This window comes from Larus michahellis, chromosome 17 (genome assembly GCF_964199755.1).
Source record: "Larus michahellis chromosome 17, bLarMic1.1, whole genome shotgun sequence".
NCBI lineage: Eukaryota > Metazoa > Chordata > Aves > Charadriiformes > Laridae > Larus > Larus michahellis.
Genome location: NC_133912.1, coordinates 3019640 through 3036660, shown reverse-complemented (window position 1 = coordinate 3036660; position 17021 = coordinate 3019640). Strand labels below are relative to the sequence as shown.

Genomic DNA, 17021 nt, shown 5'->3' with positions numbered 1-17021 from the left:
AAACCAGGCCGCGGCCCGGTTTCATAGCTACAGCGGCTCGCTCCCAAGCGTGCAGCCTTATGAAGGGGCAGTCTCCCCAGCAACTCTAATGCGTTTTTGCACCGGTGCCGTCTAATCTGAGGTAGAAATGTCACCGCCGTCAGACCCCAGGCTGGCAGCTCCCAGCCACGGCCGCGCTGGTAAGCACATATCCAGCTTCAACCTTCTGGTTGCTGGGGTGAAAGGGCCTCTTTATCTCCGCGGGGAGAGGCAGATGAATCCCAGGCTCAAACAAGGGACCTGCTTTTCTGGGGGGTTTCCCCCCCTGACCCCCCCCCCTCCAGTTCAAGGCCTCTTTATTATGTCTTTTAATTCTCAGCTGAGAGTGGGAGGGAGCAATAAGGCTGGAGAAATGATGGTAGAGGGGGGAAGAAAGGCCCCAGCCACCGGTGTGTGAAAAGGGAACGCAGCGCGGGGATTAAAAATGTCAGCTTCATGGGAAGTACTTGATATTTAATAGCTTCACTCGATTGCCGCAAGGCAGCGGTGACATGCACAACGCTGTAAGGGCAGCTGTGAGCCACGTCCCCTGGAGAATCGGTGCCATTTCTGGGAACCTCGGGCCCTATCGCGATATGGGGTGGGGAGAAAGAGCCACGTGCGGCTGAGCTTGTATTGCTTAAGATGAAGCCGTCGGGTTGGTGGCTCGTCCTTTCTGTGGCCGGCTGGCACAGGGTCCATGCTTGCCACAGAACGAACCGAGCTGAGATTTCTTCCCCCTGACAGCTCGCGCCCTCCGTCCGATGGCTGACAGCGCTTGTGACTCGTTTATTGCGAAAACGCTCTTGGATGGTCTGTCCGCAACATATTCTCTAGTTTGCTCATCTCTGCAGCTGCTGGCGGAACTGTGGCCTTTTAAAGCATTAGCACTCCGTAATCTCCTCTTCTCGACAGATGCTCTGATGCTATCTGCCGCCCGTACAGTCGAGGCCACTGGAGGAGTTCGTTTGTGTGACGGGAGCATGCTCCTGTGCCGGTAAGGCTCTCGTCAACATTTTTGTCTGATTAGGCCAATAAAAATTCTTGGATTCCTCCCTCGTCTCTGGCATGCACGTGCTGCCCACACCAGCACGCTTTATTTCTCACCCAGATTGCCTCCCGTGCCCCTCTGGACGTGGCCCTGGGAGAGGAAGCTGCTCCTCTAGAAGAAGGGCTGTTGGAACAAGTCAATAACTCTGAAGGGATGGAGATTGCTTCTTGTTGCTCATTTTTGTGACAAAAGGATGAAGACAAAGTGACCAGAGCTTTCCCAGCATGACTGACTGGTAAAGAGCCCTCCCAGCGCCGTACTTCATCACTATCTCAAAAGGCGATGTGCTTTTATTGAACCGAGCCTGCTGTGGGCTCTGTACACTCCATCAAGCTGTATTAAGTTTTTGCTTTTGTCTGTGCAGGCGAATTCTAATAAACTAGCTTATGGCTGTCCTTTTCAACACACTTCAGCACAAACACACCTTTGTACATTTGGAAAGCCTTTTCCCAGATTGATGTGCATCCCTAAAGCAGCCCTTATGGACCATCTGAAAATCCCCTTGTCCCCGAGGCATTTGGCACCGTTCCTGTCACCACCTGCCTGGAAAAGCAGGATGCAGGGGCTGTCCATCCCTTGGCTCTCCTGCCTTCCGGAAAACAGTGTCCAGGGTAAAAATAGGCACGGTGCGCTGCCATCCTTTTTAAGGGCTGTTCTTGACCCAATATGCTCCACCAACAAAAATAACCTGTTCCGCCCCCTTCGGCGAGGTTCACCTGAAGCCCAAAAGCCGCATTAGAACAGCGTGTATTAAAGTGCATCACACATCAAAGGCTTGAAAGTAAACACCAGCGATGTCTCTTTTTGATCACATTCCTTTCCACGACAGGCTGATGATTTCCAAGCCAAGAATGTCACTAACCTCTCATATTTCTCCTGGTCATTTCTGTCCTGAAATTGGAACGCAGCCACAGGCAAAAGGGGGTTGAACGCCCTGGTGTCAGGGATCCAGATTTAAGAGACATTATCTCATTGATAGTGAACAACAAGGCTGGCACGCCGTCAGGCGCAATATTCCCTGGAAAGTTCAGCGTGTGGGGCTGAGGGATGGGGGAAGGCAGGCTTAACTTGTAACGCTAAGCTCGCTCTGGTCCATCGTGATGAGATTGTGGCTGGAAGCCGCAGCGAAGTCTCTCCAACTTGACGTTGGAGAGTTTAGGCAAGGGCCCCATCCTTCTGGGAGGTGGAGGACGTGGAAGGGCTGAGGATGGTTGCACAGCGCAGCGGCTAGGAATGAAAAAGAGAGGCTGCATGGAGAGAAAGAGGGGAACGGGGCCGAAAACTGCACTTCTTTATTGTGGCTCAAGAGGAAAATTGTATGGGCAAGAGAGAGGAACATGGATCAGGTACGCTGAAACATCCAGATGAGCATGAGGGAAGAGGAGTGCTGTCATTCCCTTTTTCGGGTCGCAAAGACGGAGCTCAAGCTACATCTAAAGCTACTAATACCCTTTAAAAAGCTCCTTACACTTGGTCTGCAGATCATATTGTCCTTAAGAAAAAGTTCATCTTTTCTGCTTGGCAGCAGCTGTGTTTAGCCTGGAGTGCGGCACAAGCACTGGCAGATAAGACGGCACTCAGAGGTTTTGCAATCTGTCAGCCCTCTGCATCGTTCCAGGGGAAAACTTCAGAAGGAGCCGATTTCATCAGGATGTGAAATTAGAAAACGGTTGCAATAGGGGAAGAAATCACTTGGGAAAGAATAGGGACAACCCCATATGAGCAAATCCCCCCCAGCTCTGCGCCAAGCTTTGAAACCACAGGTGTTGAAAGCCTTGCGGCCGCTGTCAATGTTGCGACAGCGTGTTTGCAGTGAGCATCCTCCTGATACAACCTTAAAATGCCAAAGTTGGCGATTTAAGTTAAACTGCCTGTAAGGGTAACGCTTACGGGTCCCAGCACTGCAGCAGCAGGTCACAGGTGGAGACACCTCCCTTGGCTTTGAACTTCTTTTGAAGGACCGCAGCCCTTCAGATGTTTTGGGGGGAGTAAATTTAGTGAACCCTGGTAGCTCCTGAAATAATGCGCCATGTTTTGTGGCAGCAGGTCTGGGTTATCAAATCCAGGCTTGCCTGCCCAGAGGATAAACCTTTACCTGCACGATGTCCTCACGTGGACCCAGGCTGCTGTGGATGGAGTTGGGGGCAGACGGGGCACGAGCATGCCATGTCCTGCCATGGCCGGGATTGGTTTCTCCAAAATGCTTAGGTTTGGGAAGCAGGGGAGCTGCAGGGTCTGGTTTCACAGCTACTCTCAACCCTGCACATCAAGGGATGTACAGAGAAACATCTGTATATCCCTTCTCAAGAGAACACGGCCTCAACTTGCCCCAGGGGATGTTTCGACTGGACATTCGGAAAAATTTTTACGCTGAAAGGGTTATTAACCATTGGAACAGGCTGCCCAGGGAAGGCGTTGAGGCACCATCCCTGGAGGGATTTAAAAGACGGGAAGACGCGGTGCTTAGAGATATGGTTTAGCGATGGTTTTTGTCAGAGTTATGTTGATGGTTGGACCAGGTGATCTGAAAGGTCCCTTCCAACCTGGGCGATTCTATGACTTGCTCTGCTCCTGGCTGGTGTGACCTGCTGGCTGCAGGAGCCACGAGAGGGAGCTTTGGGGCTGTCCCTTCAATTTTTTTCCCCAGGCCAAGCTGAGGCACAAGATGGTGCTGTTGTCCCAGCCATCGCAGAGCCTGCGAGGGACAAGGGAAAGCCACCGTGGAGAGGGGGACAGTGGTGAACCCCACCGCACCACACCACAAGCCAGAGCTCTGTGCAGGATAGGGGCGGATGGGAACTTCTCCCAAATTTGAGCCCATTTCCAGCCCTGCTTCAGGGCGACCTCAAGGTTTTGCTGAGGAAAAGCTGGTGGACAAGTGATCTAGAAAAGACACGTGCCGGCGAGCGTGGCTTCACATCCAGATCTGCCCTTCCTCGTGGCCTGTCCTCAGGTGTCCCTGAGGGGTTACAGCATTTATAAGAGGTAAAATAAGTCTCATGACTGCTCCGCAGAGGCACGAACCTCACGGTGAGAGATCCTAGGGGCGAGGAGAAGAAAATACAGAGAGGGGTGTTGGTGTCCCCATCCCGGCTCTGCCAGGTGATGGGGGTGCTGGATCCGGAGCGCCCTTGCTCACCCTTCCCACACGGAAAGCTCCAGCCTGGGTTTGAAGAAAATTTTCCCATGAAAGATTCCCCGAAACTGGTACGTTCCCACAAAGGGCTTTGATTTCAGTGTATCGGCATTTTCCTATGAGAAACCATCTCATCGGAAAATTCCCAACCAGCAAAGAGAAACTCCCCAGTGTATCGGAGCGGGGGGATACTGTCGCACGCGGTGGGAATTTAATACCGGTGGAGTCTTGCGTCTGGAGGCTCTGGGTAAAGAAAGATGAAATGCAGCCAGCACCACTCACGGCAAGAGGGGAAACCGTGAAGTCCTGCAATCGAGCAGCTTCGCTCTCTGCAGCCTGCTGCTCGTTTTCCCAAGGTTTTCCTCTTAATATTTCTCTCTCATCGGGGTGTTGCTGCTTTCCGTGCAGGCAGAGGGTGCAGCGTGCAAGCGTTACGGACCAGCGGCAGCACAGGCAGGACCTGTTAGGGGCATGGAGGCAACCGGAGCACAAGCTGGTGCTCCAGTGGTTCGATCTGCTTTTGGTGGGGGTCTCGAGCTAAAGGGCGACAATGCAATTCGAGGTAACGGGAGAAACCGAGATGAGCAAGTTACCTGCTCTCGAACAGGCCTGATGGTTGAGTTATGGTGTTCGCGTATCCCCATCCAGTCCCTAGTCCCGTGGCTTAACCAGGCTGGAGGAAATTTCTGCGTGTGCTATGGAGACAGCTCTTCTTTTTTGAAGTTCAGGATTCCTCTAGAGCAGTAACAGGCTCCTGCCCCTCCAAGGGCTCTTTCTGATGGACCATGGGACATTGCAGCGCGGGTGGACTCTGACCAACGCTTGGCAGGTGCCCGCCTCGGTGCTTCGTGGCTGGAGGAATATGCTCTGGGTTTCTGGCAGTCCAGGAGGAGCTGCCGAGGTGTGGACGAGCAAGGCAGGGTTTGTGGAGACAGGGAATACAGCAAACTAGCTGCTAGCCCTGGAAAAGACGATGCCATCTTAGAGGTTCTCTTCCTTCGTGAAAAACCAGAGGGCAGCTCCTGACCTGGCCCTCTACTCTTAAAAGAAGCTCAAAATTTGGCTCTTCTTGCTTCTCTTCTTTAATATCGTTGACTGCAAAGGAGGCATTAAGCTCCCACAGGGATGAGTACTCCTCCATTGGAGTTGCCCTCCATCCCCAGCCGATGGGTGCTGCTTTCAGGAATATTTTCGGTCCTGCCCGTGCAATGCTGGTGGACCTCACCCACTATCCCTAGTGGGATGGAAGTAATCGAGCAAGAAACTTGAAAGCACAATTAGGTTATTAAATCCACCTCTTGTTGCCCAGAGGCTCCTCTTCGTGCATCAAGCTAGATTCTTCTGTCAGGCATCGATTTCGGGGTTACTGGACAAGAGCAGAGGAGAACAGACTCCAGCCACAAAACTCCTCCAGGGCTTTGTCCAGTTTGGTTTCGAATGGCTCCCCTGAGAGGGCTTTCACCAGCCCTGGTGGGATAATGTACCACAGCCTGCTGGAGCTCTGATGGAAAGCGTGCCTCTTCCGTGGCAGGTACTTCATCTGGGCTTGAAGGCTTCCTTCGCTCCGCTTGTTCTCCTGGTGGTTGTCTCTCCGACGGAGGTTAGCAAGTCCCTTTGTGAGGCCTGCGCTTCTCAGATGTTATGTCTGGAAGTTTGCTCTGTTTTTTTGGCGAGGGGGCCCAGGGTCTGGAAGTAGAGAGGCTTTTATGGGAACCCAAGTCCCCTTTTGACACGACTTCCTTGTGCTTAAATTTCAGGTTGAGTTACAGACTAGAACATTTTCTGGTTGGATATCTTTCATTGTCAAAGGGGATTAGGCCAGTGATTATTTACATGCACCTCTATTACACAGAGTCTGTTTCTTTTCTTTTCTTCTTTTTTTTCCCCCCGCCATGTAATTCTCCATAATATGTAAAGGCTGATGAAAGCAGTCCCGTAGATGGGGGAGAGGGGGCGAACGAGGCTCCTGCTGTGAGAAGTGGAATGGGTAGATTGAGATCTCTGAGCTGGGAGATGCCTTTAGGGCCCATGCTTTGGTGAGAGCATCCTCTTCCTTCCACACGCGGACACCTCTTCCTCCCACACACGGACACCTCTTCCTCCCACGCATGGACACCCTGTCCCAAGCAGCCAGGTTCATCCTGGGGCATCACCTTTCGCCGGTACGTTGGAGATGGTTACAGCAGGAGGCTGGAAGCTTGGTGCGACGGGCCACTGGTTTGATCTTGGGTGGCTCCTCTGGAGCTTTGGCTGCTCCCCAAGAAATTGGGGTATTTTTTTTTAGAACCCAACATGCCTAAGTTTTAAAAGGGATTTTTGATAGAAGTCCCATTTACTCCTTTATTTGGCTTGGGAGGCTGCAGTGGAACAGATTTCTTTACATATCCTTGAGTGTTATTTGATTAAGGTTATGACTGCTAATAAACACTCCGAGTCCATTCTCCTTCCCCACCACTTGTAATTCAGGCTAACTGTTGCCTGCGTGGGACAACACCTTTTTATACCAATGCAAGGGACCAGAGTGCCGATTCTGCTCCCCTTTCATCGCTTTACCGGTGTACTGCTGACTTCTGATTTATTCCAGCTTTATAACATAAGAGAAAACAGAAATGGGAGGAGTGCCAGGAGTGATTCTGGCACAATAACCAGTTTACTTCCTTTTCCTTCACTTTGCCATTTACAATCACAAGTTCTTCTATAAAACAGCTATGAGAAGAGCAGACATTGCCCAGGAGTAAGAAAACTCAGAGCTGCAGAATCAAGCTGACAGAAACCAAACTCTTGTTTGCAGCGTAGGAGAAAGAAGCAGGTTCTGCTTGGAAATACAGAAGGGAGGAAGAAAGTAGGGACCCCAGAGGACACTGTTCTACCTGTCACCTAGAAAATGAGCCTATTTCTTAGCATGGTTAGTCTTTTGCTATGTAAGAAAATATTTTTAATTTTTCAGGAAGCCAAACAGAGGAAGTGATAGAGACACCCCAGCTACCCAGCATCACCGCAACTGCGGCGGGAGATCTCCGCCAGTACTCAGAGAAGGCTGGTAAGCAAATCATAGCCAAAAGCAGTGACCCACGGACTGAGGAAGGAGGTGGTCAGGCTCACCTAGGGATACGTAGATTGTCTAGAGAGAAAGGAGCGGAGACTCAGGAACCTGCCTGCAGTCACCAACCTCTGGGGAGTAATCAGGGGGATGAATATGCCACATGCAACGAAATAAAAACATGCGGGGATGTACCCAGAATGCAAACTCCATGTAAATGAAACTTTGCTCTGCACTGAAAATAGAATCATAGAATCATAGGATGGTTGGGGTTGGCAGGGACCTTAAAGATCATCTCGTTCCAACCCCCCTGCCCTGGGCAGGGACACCTCCCACCAGCCCAGGTTGCTCCAAGCCCCGTCCAACCTGGCCTTGAACCCCTCCAGGGATGGGGCAGCCACAGCTTCTCTGGGCAACCTGTTCCAGTGCCTCACCACCCTTACAGTAAAGAATTTCTTCCTTATCCAATCTAAATCTACCCTCTTTCCGTTTGAAACCATGACCCCTTGTCCTATCATTAGCCTCCCTGACAAATGCCCGCTGATGGCCATTTAGGAATCCATAAGAGCACAGAGAGCTCCCTGCTTGCACCAAGCCTTTCTGCTCCCCTTTTCCCTGAAGGCTGGGGGCCTGATGCCTTTTTCCTGGACGTGAAGCGCAGTCTCTCCGCAAGAGTCATAATAAGTCTTGTGCTGCGCAGCACGCTAATGAAAAGCTGTGTGGGCTAGTCCCTAATTACAACCATCAGTTAAGCTGTCAGAGGGAGCTCTCGGCCCCGGTTGTTGCATTATTAGACTTTGGGCCTTGATGAACTGCAATCAGGCATGAAAGTGCGACCTGAGCAGAGCCAGGGAGGTCTCCACTCCCCCGTCGAGCTCGGGGGGCTTTCGTGCTAGACCTGGTTTCTCAGGTCCGGGGTTTTACCTATTGCACTGCAAGGAGGGAGCTGGGAGCAGGATGGGGAAGGAGGAAGAGGAGGAGAGCCCCATGGGGCAATCACCTTAGGCACAACCAGCCATCTTTCCACACACCTACATTTGCTGGCTTTTTAGGGTTTTCAGGCTTCATCGTTTGGAAGACAAGAAGCCGTTGCTGTAACTCAGCGCCTCCAACTTCGGCTTCCTGCTTAAAAGCCTTAGGACCTGCAGCTCTATACGTTTAGTTTCAATACAAACGCTGCGCCGGGATGAGTCCAAGTCACGGTGTCTTTCAGCCACATCTGGATTTTGAAGTGTCCCAAAGGATGACGTTGGGGGACTGTTTCTCCACGCAGTGGTCCCTTTAAATTTCACACTAGACCCAGTGGAAAACAGACATGCAGATGGTGGGTTTTAATGACAACAGCACCAGTTTATTTGAACTGGGGTCTTTATGGGGAGATGTGTTTGTTTTCTCAGACCACACATTATTAACTAATCCCTAGACTTTGTTTTTATAGTCGCATTGTGAGCAACTTCCCACTTTTCGCCCCTTTCCTCCGTCAAAACGTCTTCGGCTCCGCAGTTATGTGTAAGGCGTCCTAGACTGCTGCTGCGCGGGCTGGCTTTCCATTCAGCAGTTCTGCCACAGCTGCGGCTCCGCTTTCTAACTGGGAAATTCAGAGCACCAGACTGGGAGTTTCCTCATGCTCTTTGGAAATGTTCAGCTACAGTCATTATCATAGAATCATAGACTGGTTTGGGTTGGAAGGGACCTTAAAGATCATCCAGTGCCGCCCCCTGCCCTGGGCAGGGACACCTCCCACCAGCCCAGGTTGCTCCAAGCCCCGTCCAACCTGGCCTTGCACCCCTCCAGGGATGGGGCAGCCACAGCTTCTCTGGGCACCCTGGGCCAGGGGCTCACCGCCCTCACAGCCAACAATTTCTTCCCGATATCCCATCTAAATCTCCCCTCTTTCAGTGTAAAACCCTTCCCCCTCGTCCCATGGCTCCCCTCCCTGCTCCGGAGTCCCTCCCCAGCTTTCCTGGAGCCCCTTGAGGGACTGGAAGGGGCTGGAAGGTCTCCGCGGAGCCTTCTCCAGGATGAAAAGCCCGTTACATATACCATTCCCTCTTTGTATGAAGGGGTAATAATATTCCCTTTGTCTTCCTTGTGTATCAGCCCCATTCTTATTCCAAAGCCCAGGTCTGTCTCCATTTCCCAACTTTTCCTCTTCCAGGACAAAACCAGCACGTGGTGCATGCCTGAACTAGAAGAGAAGAGCCCATTTGCAAAGGGCCCAAGGTGAAACGCTTGCAAGAACACCCTCTGAAGCATTTGGTTACGTTAAACCATGAATGCTGCGAGAACGGGCTTCACTGTCGGCTTTTGGCTATTCCTTCATGGATTCAAGAGACCTTGAAGTTTTGCAGTCGCGTGTCCCTGCTGGGCAAAGCCAAGGCAGGTTGCCATGGCCGGCGTGCCCGGGAAAGGGTGGGATTTTGGGCAACGGCTTCTCCTCGCCCGGTTTCCCACCTGCGCCTTTCACAGAGCATCTCCTCTGATGGCTTCCAGCCTTCGCCTGACAAACAGAAATCTGAAATGAAACAGCCTGTTCTGGAGGGATGGTGGGGGTCGGGGAGCGGGGGGTCGGTTGTGTAGCCCCACACAGCTGTTAATCACCAAAATATCTCTGGCTCCCAGCAGCTGTCTGGTGTTTATCTTAGCCTGGATATCTACTGGCCGAGCCCAGGGAGAGCAGGCCGTGCAGCCAAGCCAAACACAAACGGAAGACAGATAATTTGCACACAAAAGGGTGCGCACGTGTGCTTTGCGTGTGTGTGCATGTATCCACGCAGGCTTCGTTTATATCCCGCTGCTGCGGCTGGGAGTGCGCGTCCGTGGTTTCTGTTTGAAACGAACGCGTAGTTTGGTGGGCAGACGAAGGGAAGCCCAACGTGTGTGTGTTGCGCAGGTGGTTTAGGCGCGCGCGCTTCCAGGTGCGCGGCTGTGACTCAGAGAACATCTCTCGCACAGTAATTCCCTGTGCGTTCTCGACGCCTTGTGAAGTTTTTGAGATAAAGTGGAAAAATACAGGGCTGCCCACGCCTTCCAGTATCAGTCAGCCATAGAGGCTTTGAAGCGCATCTAAAAGGCAGTTCCCTGGGCCGTCTGGGACTGTTGGGGAAACAAGGAGGAGGAAGAGGGCTAACAAAGTAAGCTGTCCCACCTGCAGAAGAGAAGGAGGGCAACCTTGTGGCTCCAATTAACCCGGCCTGGCAGGGGTGTGAGGGCCAGGAGTTTCTATAAACCAGGCTCAGGTGAGGCTGGGCTTTTCAGGGCAGGGATGAGAGAGGCAGCTCTCTTGGGGCGTTTGATGTCCTCTTTGCGGTAAGAAGCTAGCAGTGACCTAGGAGATTAAAGACTTGAGAAGCAGCAAGGATGATGTGAGCGTGTTTTACCCTGCTTATTCTGAAGACTTATACCTTTCTTTTTTTCCCCCTGTTGCCAGGCCCTTTCTGTAACAGTCGGAGTGTCCTGAGCTACCTCTATGGCAGCAAAGAAAGTCCTGGCTGGATCTGAGTTGCTGCTTGCATGATAAGGTAGGATTTGCTTGAACTTATGGGATGGCAGGCACCAATTGGAATTTTCTTTTAATTAATTGCCAATTGCAAGTGGCTGAAGAAGCTCAAGGTTGTGTTGCTGAATGTTGTGAAGCTTCAAACTAAAGGGCTTGCAGTTTCTATTTACCTAGCAGTTGTTTGTACGCTTAATGTTGTTTTGGAAAGAATGCTTGAGGTCCTCCTTGCTGCTGACTCTCCCCTGAGGCTTCTGAGGCTGTCAAGCACTGAGTGTTACAGAAACTGGCTGTACAGGATGGTGCGCGCCTTTGACTTCTCCGAGTCCCGCGGGAGGCTGAAATCTTGCTGTTTCTTACAGTGTGTTCCCTAGAGGCAGCTGCACAGGATAAGCTGCAGCGCTGGCTTTTGGAGGCATTTTTGCTAGGTGGGAAGCTGGAGGCCTGTGCTGAGCTGCGTGAGTCTGAGTGAGGGGGTGTGCATTTGCTTTATCCCCATTTGCCTCTTACTCTCTGAGTACAGCGAGTGCCTCGCGTAGAGATTGTGCAACAAAGGCCAGGGCCAAAGGCTTCTTCCAAAGCAATTCGGCTTTCTTGGCTGTGAATGCCCGGCTTTCCTTCAGGTCCAACTCTGGTATTTATCAATTAACTTGCTCCAGACCCTGGGAACAGCCACAGCTGTCCTTCCCTTCAGCCTCGAGCACCCACTTCCTTCTGCCTTACCTCATCCCGCAATTACCGTCCCACAGGGCACCCTGGGCTGCAGCAGCCTGTACATCTGTCCTGTCTTCTGTGCATGCAGCAAAGCCTCTGAGGATAAAGGAATGGAAGAGAAAGAAGCCAGTTGCCCGGGAGTAGTGCTTAGGCAGAAACACGCTCGTATTATGCACCTGGAGGCAGTGGGGGTGAGCTTGTGGTGTGGGAAGACGCGGTGCAGGGAGCTGGGGCTGAAATGAGGGGAGCAAGCTGTCAGGATGCTTCTGCTGGGGGCTTGGTGAGGAAAAAGAATCGCAGGAGAGAGGCTGTAGAGGCTCCTGTTCTCACCAAAAATGACAAAGCCTTGGGCTCTCTTGCAGGAGCCTTTGCTGTAGGTGGGAGACTTCTCCAAAGGGAGAGACCAGCTTTCTGGAAGGCAGAGGACAGGAAGGGAGGAGTTCATCTGGACCCGACTCTCTAATAACTAACTAGTCAGCTGTTTCTTAATGTGCTGAGAGGATGTGGGAGCCCATGGGTTTGCTGAAATGCATGTGCAATGATCGCTCCTTCCAAAGAGCCAAGAGCCTCTTGAACAGCGGAGGTCCAGTCCCTTTCCTCTCCCCCACGAGCCACGGTGCTTAACGTACAGCCGGGAGGGGCTGGGTGTTTTGGATGGCCACACACCCAGGTTAATGTGCTGCCCTGAAGAGGGGACTAAAGACAGGGAGGGTTCAGTGCTGGAGAAACACTCTGGACAGAAACACTACTGTGCATTAGGGACATGATGGTGGAAACAGCTCAGGAGGCATCTTGATGACAGGCACAGCCTAGAACTGTGTTCGCTCTTGGGTTGCGGTGTTTTTTTTCTCTTGCAACTTTATTTCCAGCTTTGTAATGGGGAGCATAACCTCTGGCTTTGCTTCATCAGATGTGCTTGTAGCAAGGCTAAATAGAGCTGACAGATTTGGGCTCTGCTATTTCTGTGGAGTTAGCACAGCGTGAAGGAGGTCTGGAGACATTTCTTAAGAGTCCTGGTGCTCGGGATATATCTGGGCACCTGTGGGGCTAGTGATGGTGGTGCCAACAGGGTGGCATTTTAGCCTGGCCCCCTTTCCACCCCAGAGGCAGAGAGGCATCTAAAATCTTGAGGGGAAATTCCCAGGCTTCTGTGTCTTGGCTTGGGTCCTGTGGCAGCAGCAGGGTGTAGAGGGAGAGTGGCCTGGCACTGCCACCGAGACAGTGGAACAATGACATTATCCCCCAGTGATGGCTTCTACATGGAAATCAGCCAGCCACAAGTCCCCATCCTGCCTGCTGAAAAGAGAGGGCCTGGGAAGACCTGCCTTGAAGGCTGTGGAGCAGCAGCAAGGTGATACGCTGAGAAAACATGATGTTTTTAACTGCCTGAGTGCTGCTGCTCTTCCCTCACCGGTGTTTATGGCATCCAAGCCCCATCCCAACCTGAAGCGCAGGGACCTACCTCTGCCCACCCACCTTGGCGAGGGGTATCCCAAGCATGGCCTGCTACCTGGGTACCAGCGTGAGCATTTTTGGTCAGCTGCCACCCTGCCCTTGTTCTCTTGGGGAGAACAAGCCAGAGTTGCAGCCCAACTGCAGTCAGCGGGGGTCCTGTGGATATTTATATCTAAAAATCCCATCTTCCTTGCTGAGCCGTTGAGTTTCTGTTGTTTCTGGACCCTACGTGTTCAGGGAGCGGACATCCTGCCCTTCTCCGTCCTCTCCATGTCCCTTTGCCGATGTTTAGTGTCAGTTGAGGACATTTGGGAGCCCACTGTGCAAGTCACCATGAGAAGACAACATGCTTCCCATAAACACAGACAGGGGCATTGTTGCCTGCTTTAATGTGCTCTAATTTAAACAAAATGGTGTTTTCAAATGAGTTTGGATTCTGTTGCAGGAGGCAGGAACTCCCTGGAGTTAGAAAGGGCTTTTTTTGTAGGGAGGGGGTTCTGCCTTTGAGTTCAGCTTGTGGGTTGCTGAGTTGGGTGACTCTTTTCAAGCAGAGCCTATACAGAAATGTGATGAGCCCTCCTGTCCCAGCAGGCCCTGCAGGCACACAGCTCACCTTCCTGCGGTACCCTGACCTTCAGCGTGGCTCTGCTGATGCCTGGAGCCGGGGGACTTCACGCTGGAGTCCGCTGGCACTGGTCCCAGTCGGGATCACGGTCCCTTCTGTTGACCTGAGCTGCATTCAAAATGATCACTTAGGTGTGAAAAAATCCACTGCCTGTTGCCTGGGCTCCCTAGTCCCCACCCAGTGTATCTTAAATATTCTTAATGAGCTGTCATTTTGGCCAGGGCTCACTTGGCGATTTAAGGATGGTGGTAACAATGAGACCACGATGTCCAGGCAGAGGAGGAGGAGTGAGGGGCTTTCTGCTGGTTTATTTTTATTTTTTTTTCCTCTCTTTGCTTGGTCTTGAGTTGTTTTGAGTCCTGCAGTGATTTCTCACAGCTGGCCCGGCTATCATCCTGATCGTGTTGCTCTGTGCTTCAGTGAGCTGGGGGGGACTTGGCAACCCGGCAGCTGTCCTGGAGCCCGAGCCATGAATGAGCTCAGAGGGGGAAGGAGAAAGGCTTGGATGAGAGAAACTGTACTTGTGGTGGCTTTTTCTTTTTTTTTTTTTAAGTGAGAGGCTGACAGCGTTGACTGGATCCAGGCACAGCCCGAGCAGGTGCTGTGTGCGCTTTGCTCTTCCACGTTTCTCCTCCCTTGACCATGCGGGTGCAGTATTTGGGGTGAGGGATGGTGGCAATCTGACCCATTGCTGCAGCACTTGGCTCCGGGCATGGCTCACGCTGCCCTGGGAACTCACATGTAGCTCTGCCAACATACTCTAGCGCTGGTTTGCAGCAGGTCTTGGCTCTTTACACTCTGATGCCCCACACAGAAATATATATTTTTTTTTTAAGCTGTACTTTCAGTCTTCAGCGATGTGACCGGCCGACAGCCTGCCTTGTGTGTTATGCTGCAGATCCGAAATGACAGAGCTGCATCTAAAGGTGTTTCTTTTGACAGAGTCCGCGACATCCTTCCGTCTGTTCCTTGATATCAGGCCGTACCTAATATCTCGAGCTGGTGTGCTGTGTGGTGATGTGAGGATATTTTCTACCATGCGCAAGGCAGGGATGAGCTTTTCAGCCCCTGTTCCATGCTCGCGTCGTCCAGCATATATCTCAAGCTGATCTGGTGTGCGGAAGGGATGTGTTTAAAGAGTTTCCTTAAAATAATCTACATAGACCCAGTTAGCAAAATGTAAGGGTGTGATTCCTGTCTCGTAGAGCCTAAAGCCCTCAGTAGACATAGTGGCCCCCCCACTGGAATGTGGTTTGCAAAGCAAACCCCCCCCTCTGCTGCTTCTGAGCTGTGTTGCGAACTGGGGGCGCACCAGAGAAATGTGTCACGGTGTTCTCCTCAAGTGCAAAGGATTTGGCGAAGTACCACAGGCTACTGCTTTTAAATAGCTCGTCTTTAAACAGGGCGCTGCCTGCGTTACCGAGGGCATGTCGGCTTTCCTGGAGGGTACTGGAGGCTTCGTTTTAAATGCAGCCACCTTGGGATTCTTTGGAGTTGTTGATGACGTGTGGCAGGATGATCTCCAGTACACGGCGTGCGAATGGTACGAAAGGCTGAAACCAAACCTCCTGTGAGACTGGAGACGGTGGACTGCGTGCCGTGAGCTTTAATACTCAAGAAAATGAGGAGCCACTTTTCTTTCCTCTAGATGTGGGTTGTGTCAATGTATCTTCACTCCGGCTCTGCTGTTCCCCTTTCCTAGCAAGCCTTGGCTTCCCTGGTTTCTGGTACGAGGTCCTGCCGCAATGCTGTGCGGATGTGAGGTTGCCTGCTCTGCCTTCGTCTTCACCATTGGCATCTGGAAAGCTCCTGGCCTGGCCCCGTGTGGCACCGGGAACTGTGTGTTATTCCTGACCCTGCCTCTTCCCCGCTCTTCCCACGGTGACACTCCTCTCCTTTGCCAGCCTCGTCCCCCAAAAGGAAGTTCTGCTGGACCTCTCAGTTTGGGTTTGTGCTGGTTGCTGCAGGTTTTATTGGGGATGATGCTCTCCGCGGGCTCCACCCGTTGGACCTCCACCCAACTGCTGTGCTCCAGCACATCTGCCCTGAGATGAGATCAGGTGTTCCTGCTGCTCTGGGATGCCTCGCTTTTGGAAGGGACAGACTAAACAGCCCCCGCCTAATGCTGTGGCAAAGTGGTGTTAAATTGGTGGTTGTTTTTTGGGCTTCTCGGGGCTTATTTTCCTCTGAGCTCCGCTCTTTGGGACCTTGTGGGAATGTAGGCAAACCACAAAGTGGGTCAGTGGCAAGCATGGGGCCGTGGCAGTGCTCAGCCCTGCGCTGTAAATGAGCAAAGCCTGTGGCTCTGTGAACAAACACCCTTTTATACCTTAATGGTTATTGCAGGTGCCGGGTCCCCACTCGTGTCTTTCCAGGCATCTGCCTGGGCAGGTGCTGTGCTCTGGCAGGGAACAGGCCAGGAACTAGCTCCGGTGTTGGAAAGCTAGCCAATAATTGTATGGGGAAATAATACTCCTGGGTTTATTGAGATGCGAGTGTCCTGGTGCTCTTTTGAGTGCCTTGTGTGCTGCCAGGGAGCTACAGCAACAAGCTTTTTGCTATGCACCTGAAATGACTTTTTTTTTTTTCCCAGCTGCCTGCTTTGGGGGTGGGAGATGTGGGCAGAGGAGAGGGATGTGACGCTTTTATGAACCCTGGGTCTGAACTGGCTGGGTGGAGGCAGCCTTAGTTCTTCGGTGTAGTGTGGGATTGCAGTAGTGGGGTCCGTGCTTAAGTTCAGACAGGTGAGTGCACAAGGGGCTGTTGGATGGGCTGGCGGTGTTTGCTGCGAGAGGGCCAGATTGATGTTCTCTTGGTTGTGGCTAGAAACACCCTAGGTGCCTTAAGATGTCTGGCACGCAGCTATTTCTGCTGAGATGAAGTGGAAATAGGAGTTCTAATGGTATGACATTGAACTTTGGATAAGGCTCTGGCTCTGTCACAACTTTCTTTGCAGTCAGGAGGAGGGAGCTCAGGCCTCTGTGCTGCTTTTTTTAACAATAAACCATGCTTTGAGGTGTACAGGAGAGCACTAAAAGCTGAACTCCCTGCAAGTTATTTCCTTTGAGCTCTTGATTACGCTATAGCACGTGCAACCCCTGTATGGTCTGGGATGGATGGTGTTCCATCCATTTCTTTTGAACACTTCATGGATCTCTAACAGCTGTGAGCAATTTATTTTGTGTAGGATCAGTTAATGTTTTGGTGAAGTGCTTTGAAGATGTCCAGCATCCTCAAATGCTGAGTATTGTTTCATTATTATTACTATTTAACATCTCTCCATAGCTGAACTACTGTCAGACATCCTCACTTAATAATGTATTTGGTGTCTGGATCTCTTCTGCAAAGGCAGATTTTTGGCAAAAGGGATGGTGGAATGATATAATAGAGTTTGCAGTTATATAGTACCTGTCATCTCAGTCTCTCGGCGTGCTTTACAGGCACTAGTTAATTCTCACCGCTTGGTAGGGCAGTCTCGCTATCCAT

The 17021-nt window shown here is 51.7% G+C and overlaps 1 protein-coding gene across 4 annotated transcripts in view; it reads left to right on the top strand.

Moving 5' to 3' along the window:
- The window catches only part of LOC141732250 (uncharacterized), a 135715-nt gene that overhangs the window by 32432 nt on the left and 86262 nt on the right, over positions 1-17021 (top strand). For 3 of the 4 annotated variants that reach the window (XR_012584024.1, XR_012584021.1, XR_012584025.1), the window contains 3 exons: positions 7153-7245; positions 9404-9624; positions 10676-10766. Coding sequence is in view for 1 of the 4 variants with exons in the window: in XM_074560911.1 (XP_074417012.1) it covers positions 934-1015; positions 1130-1184 (137 nt within the window). In the remaining 3 variants the exon portion in view is untranslated. Of the gene's footprint in view, positions 1-933; positions 1016-1129; positions 1477-7152; positions 7246-9403; positions 9625-10675; positions 10767-17021 lie in introns of those variants that run through there. The other variant, XM_074560911.1, reaches the window with a different exon arrangement.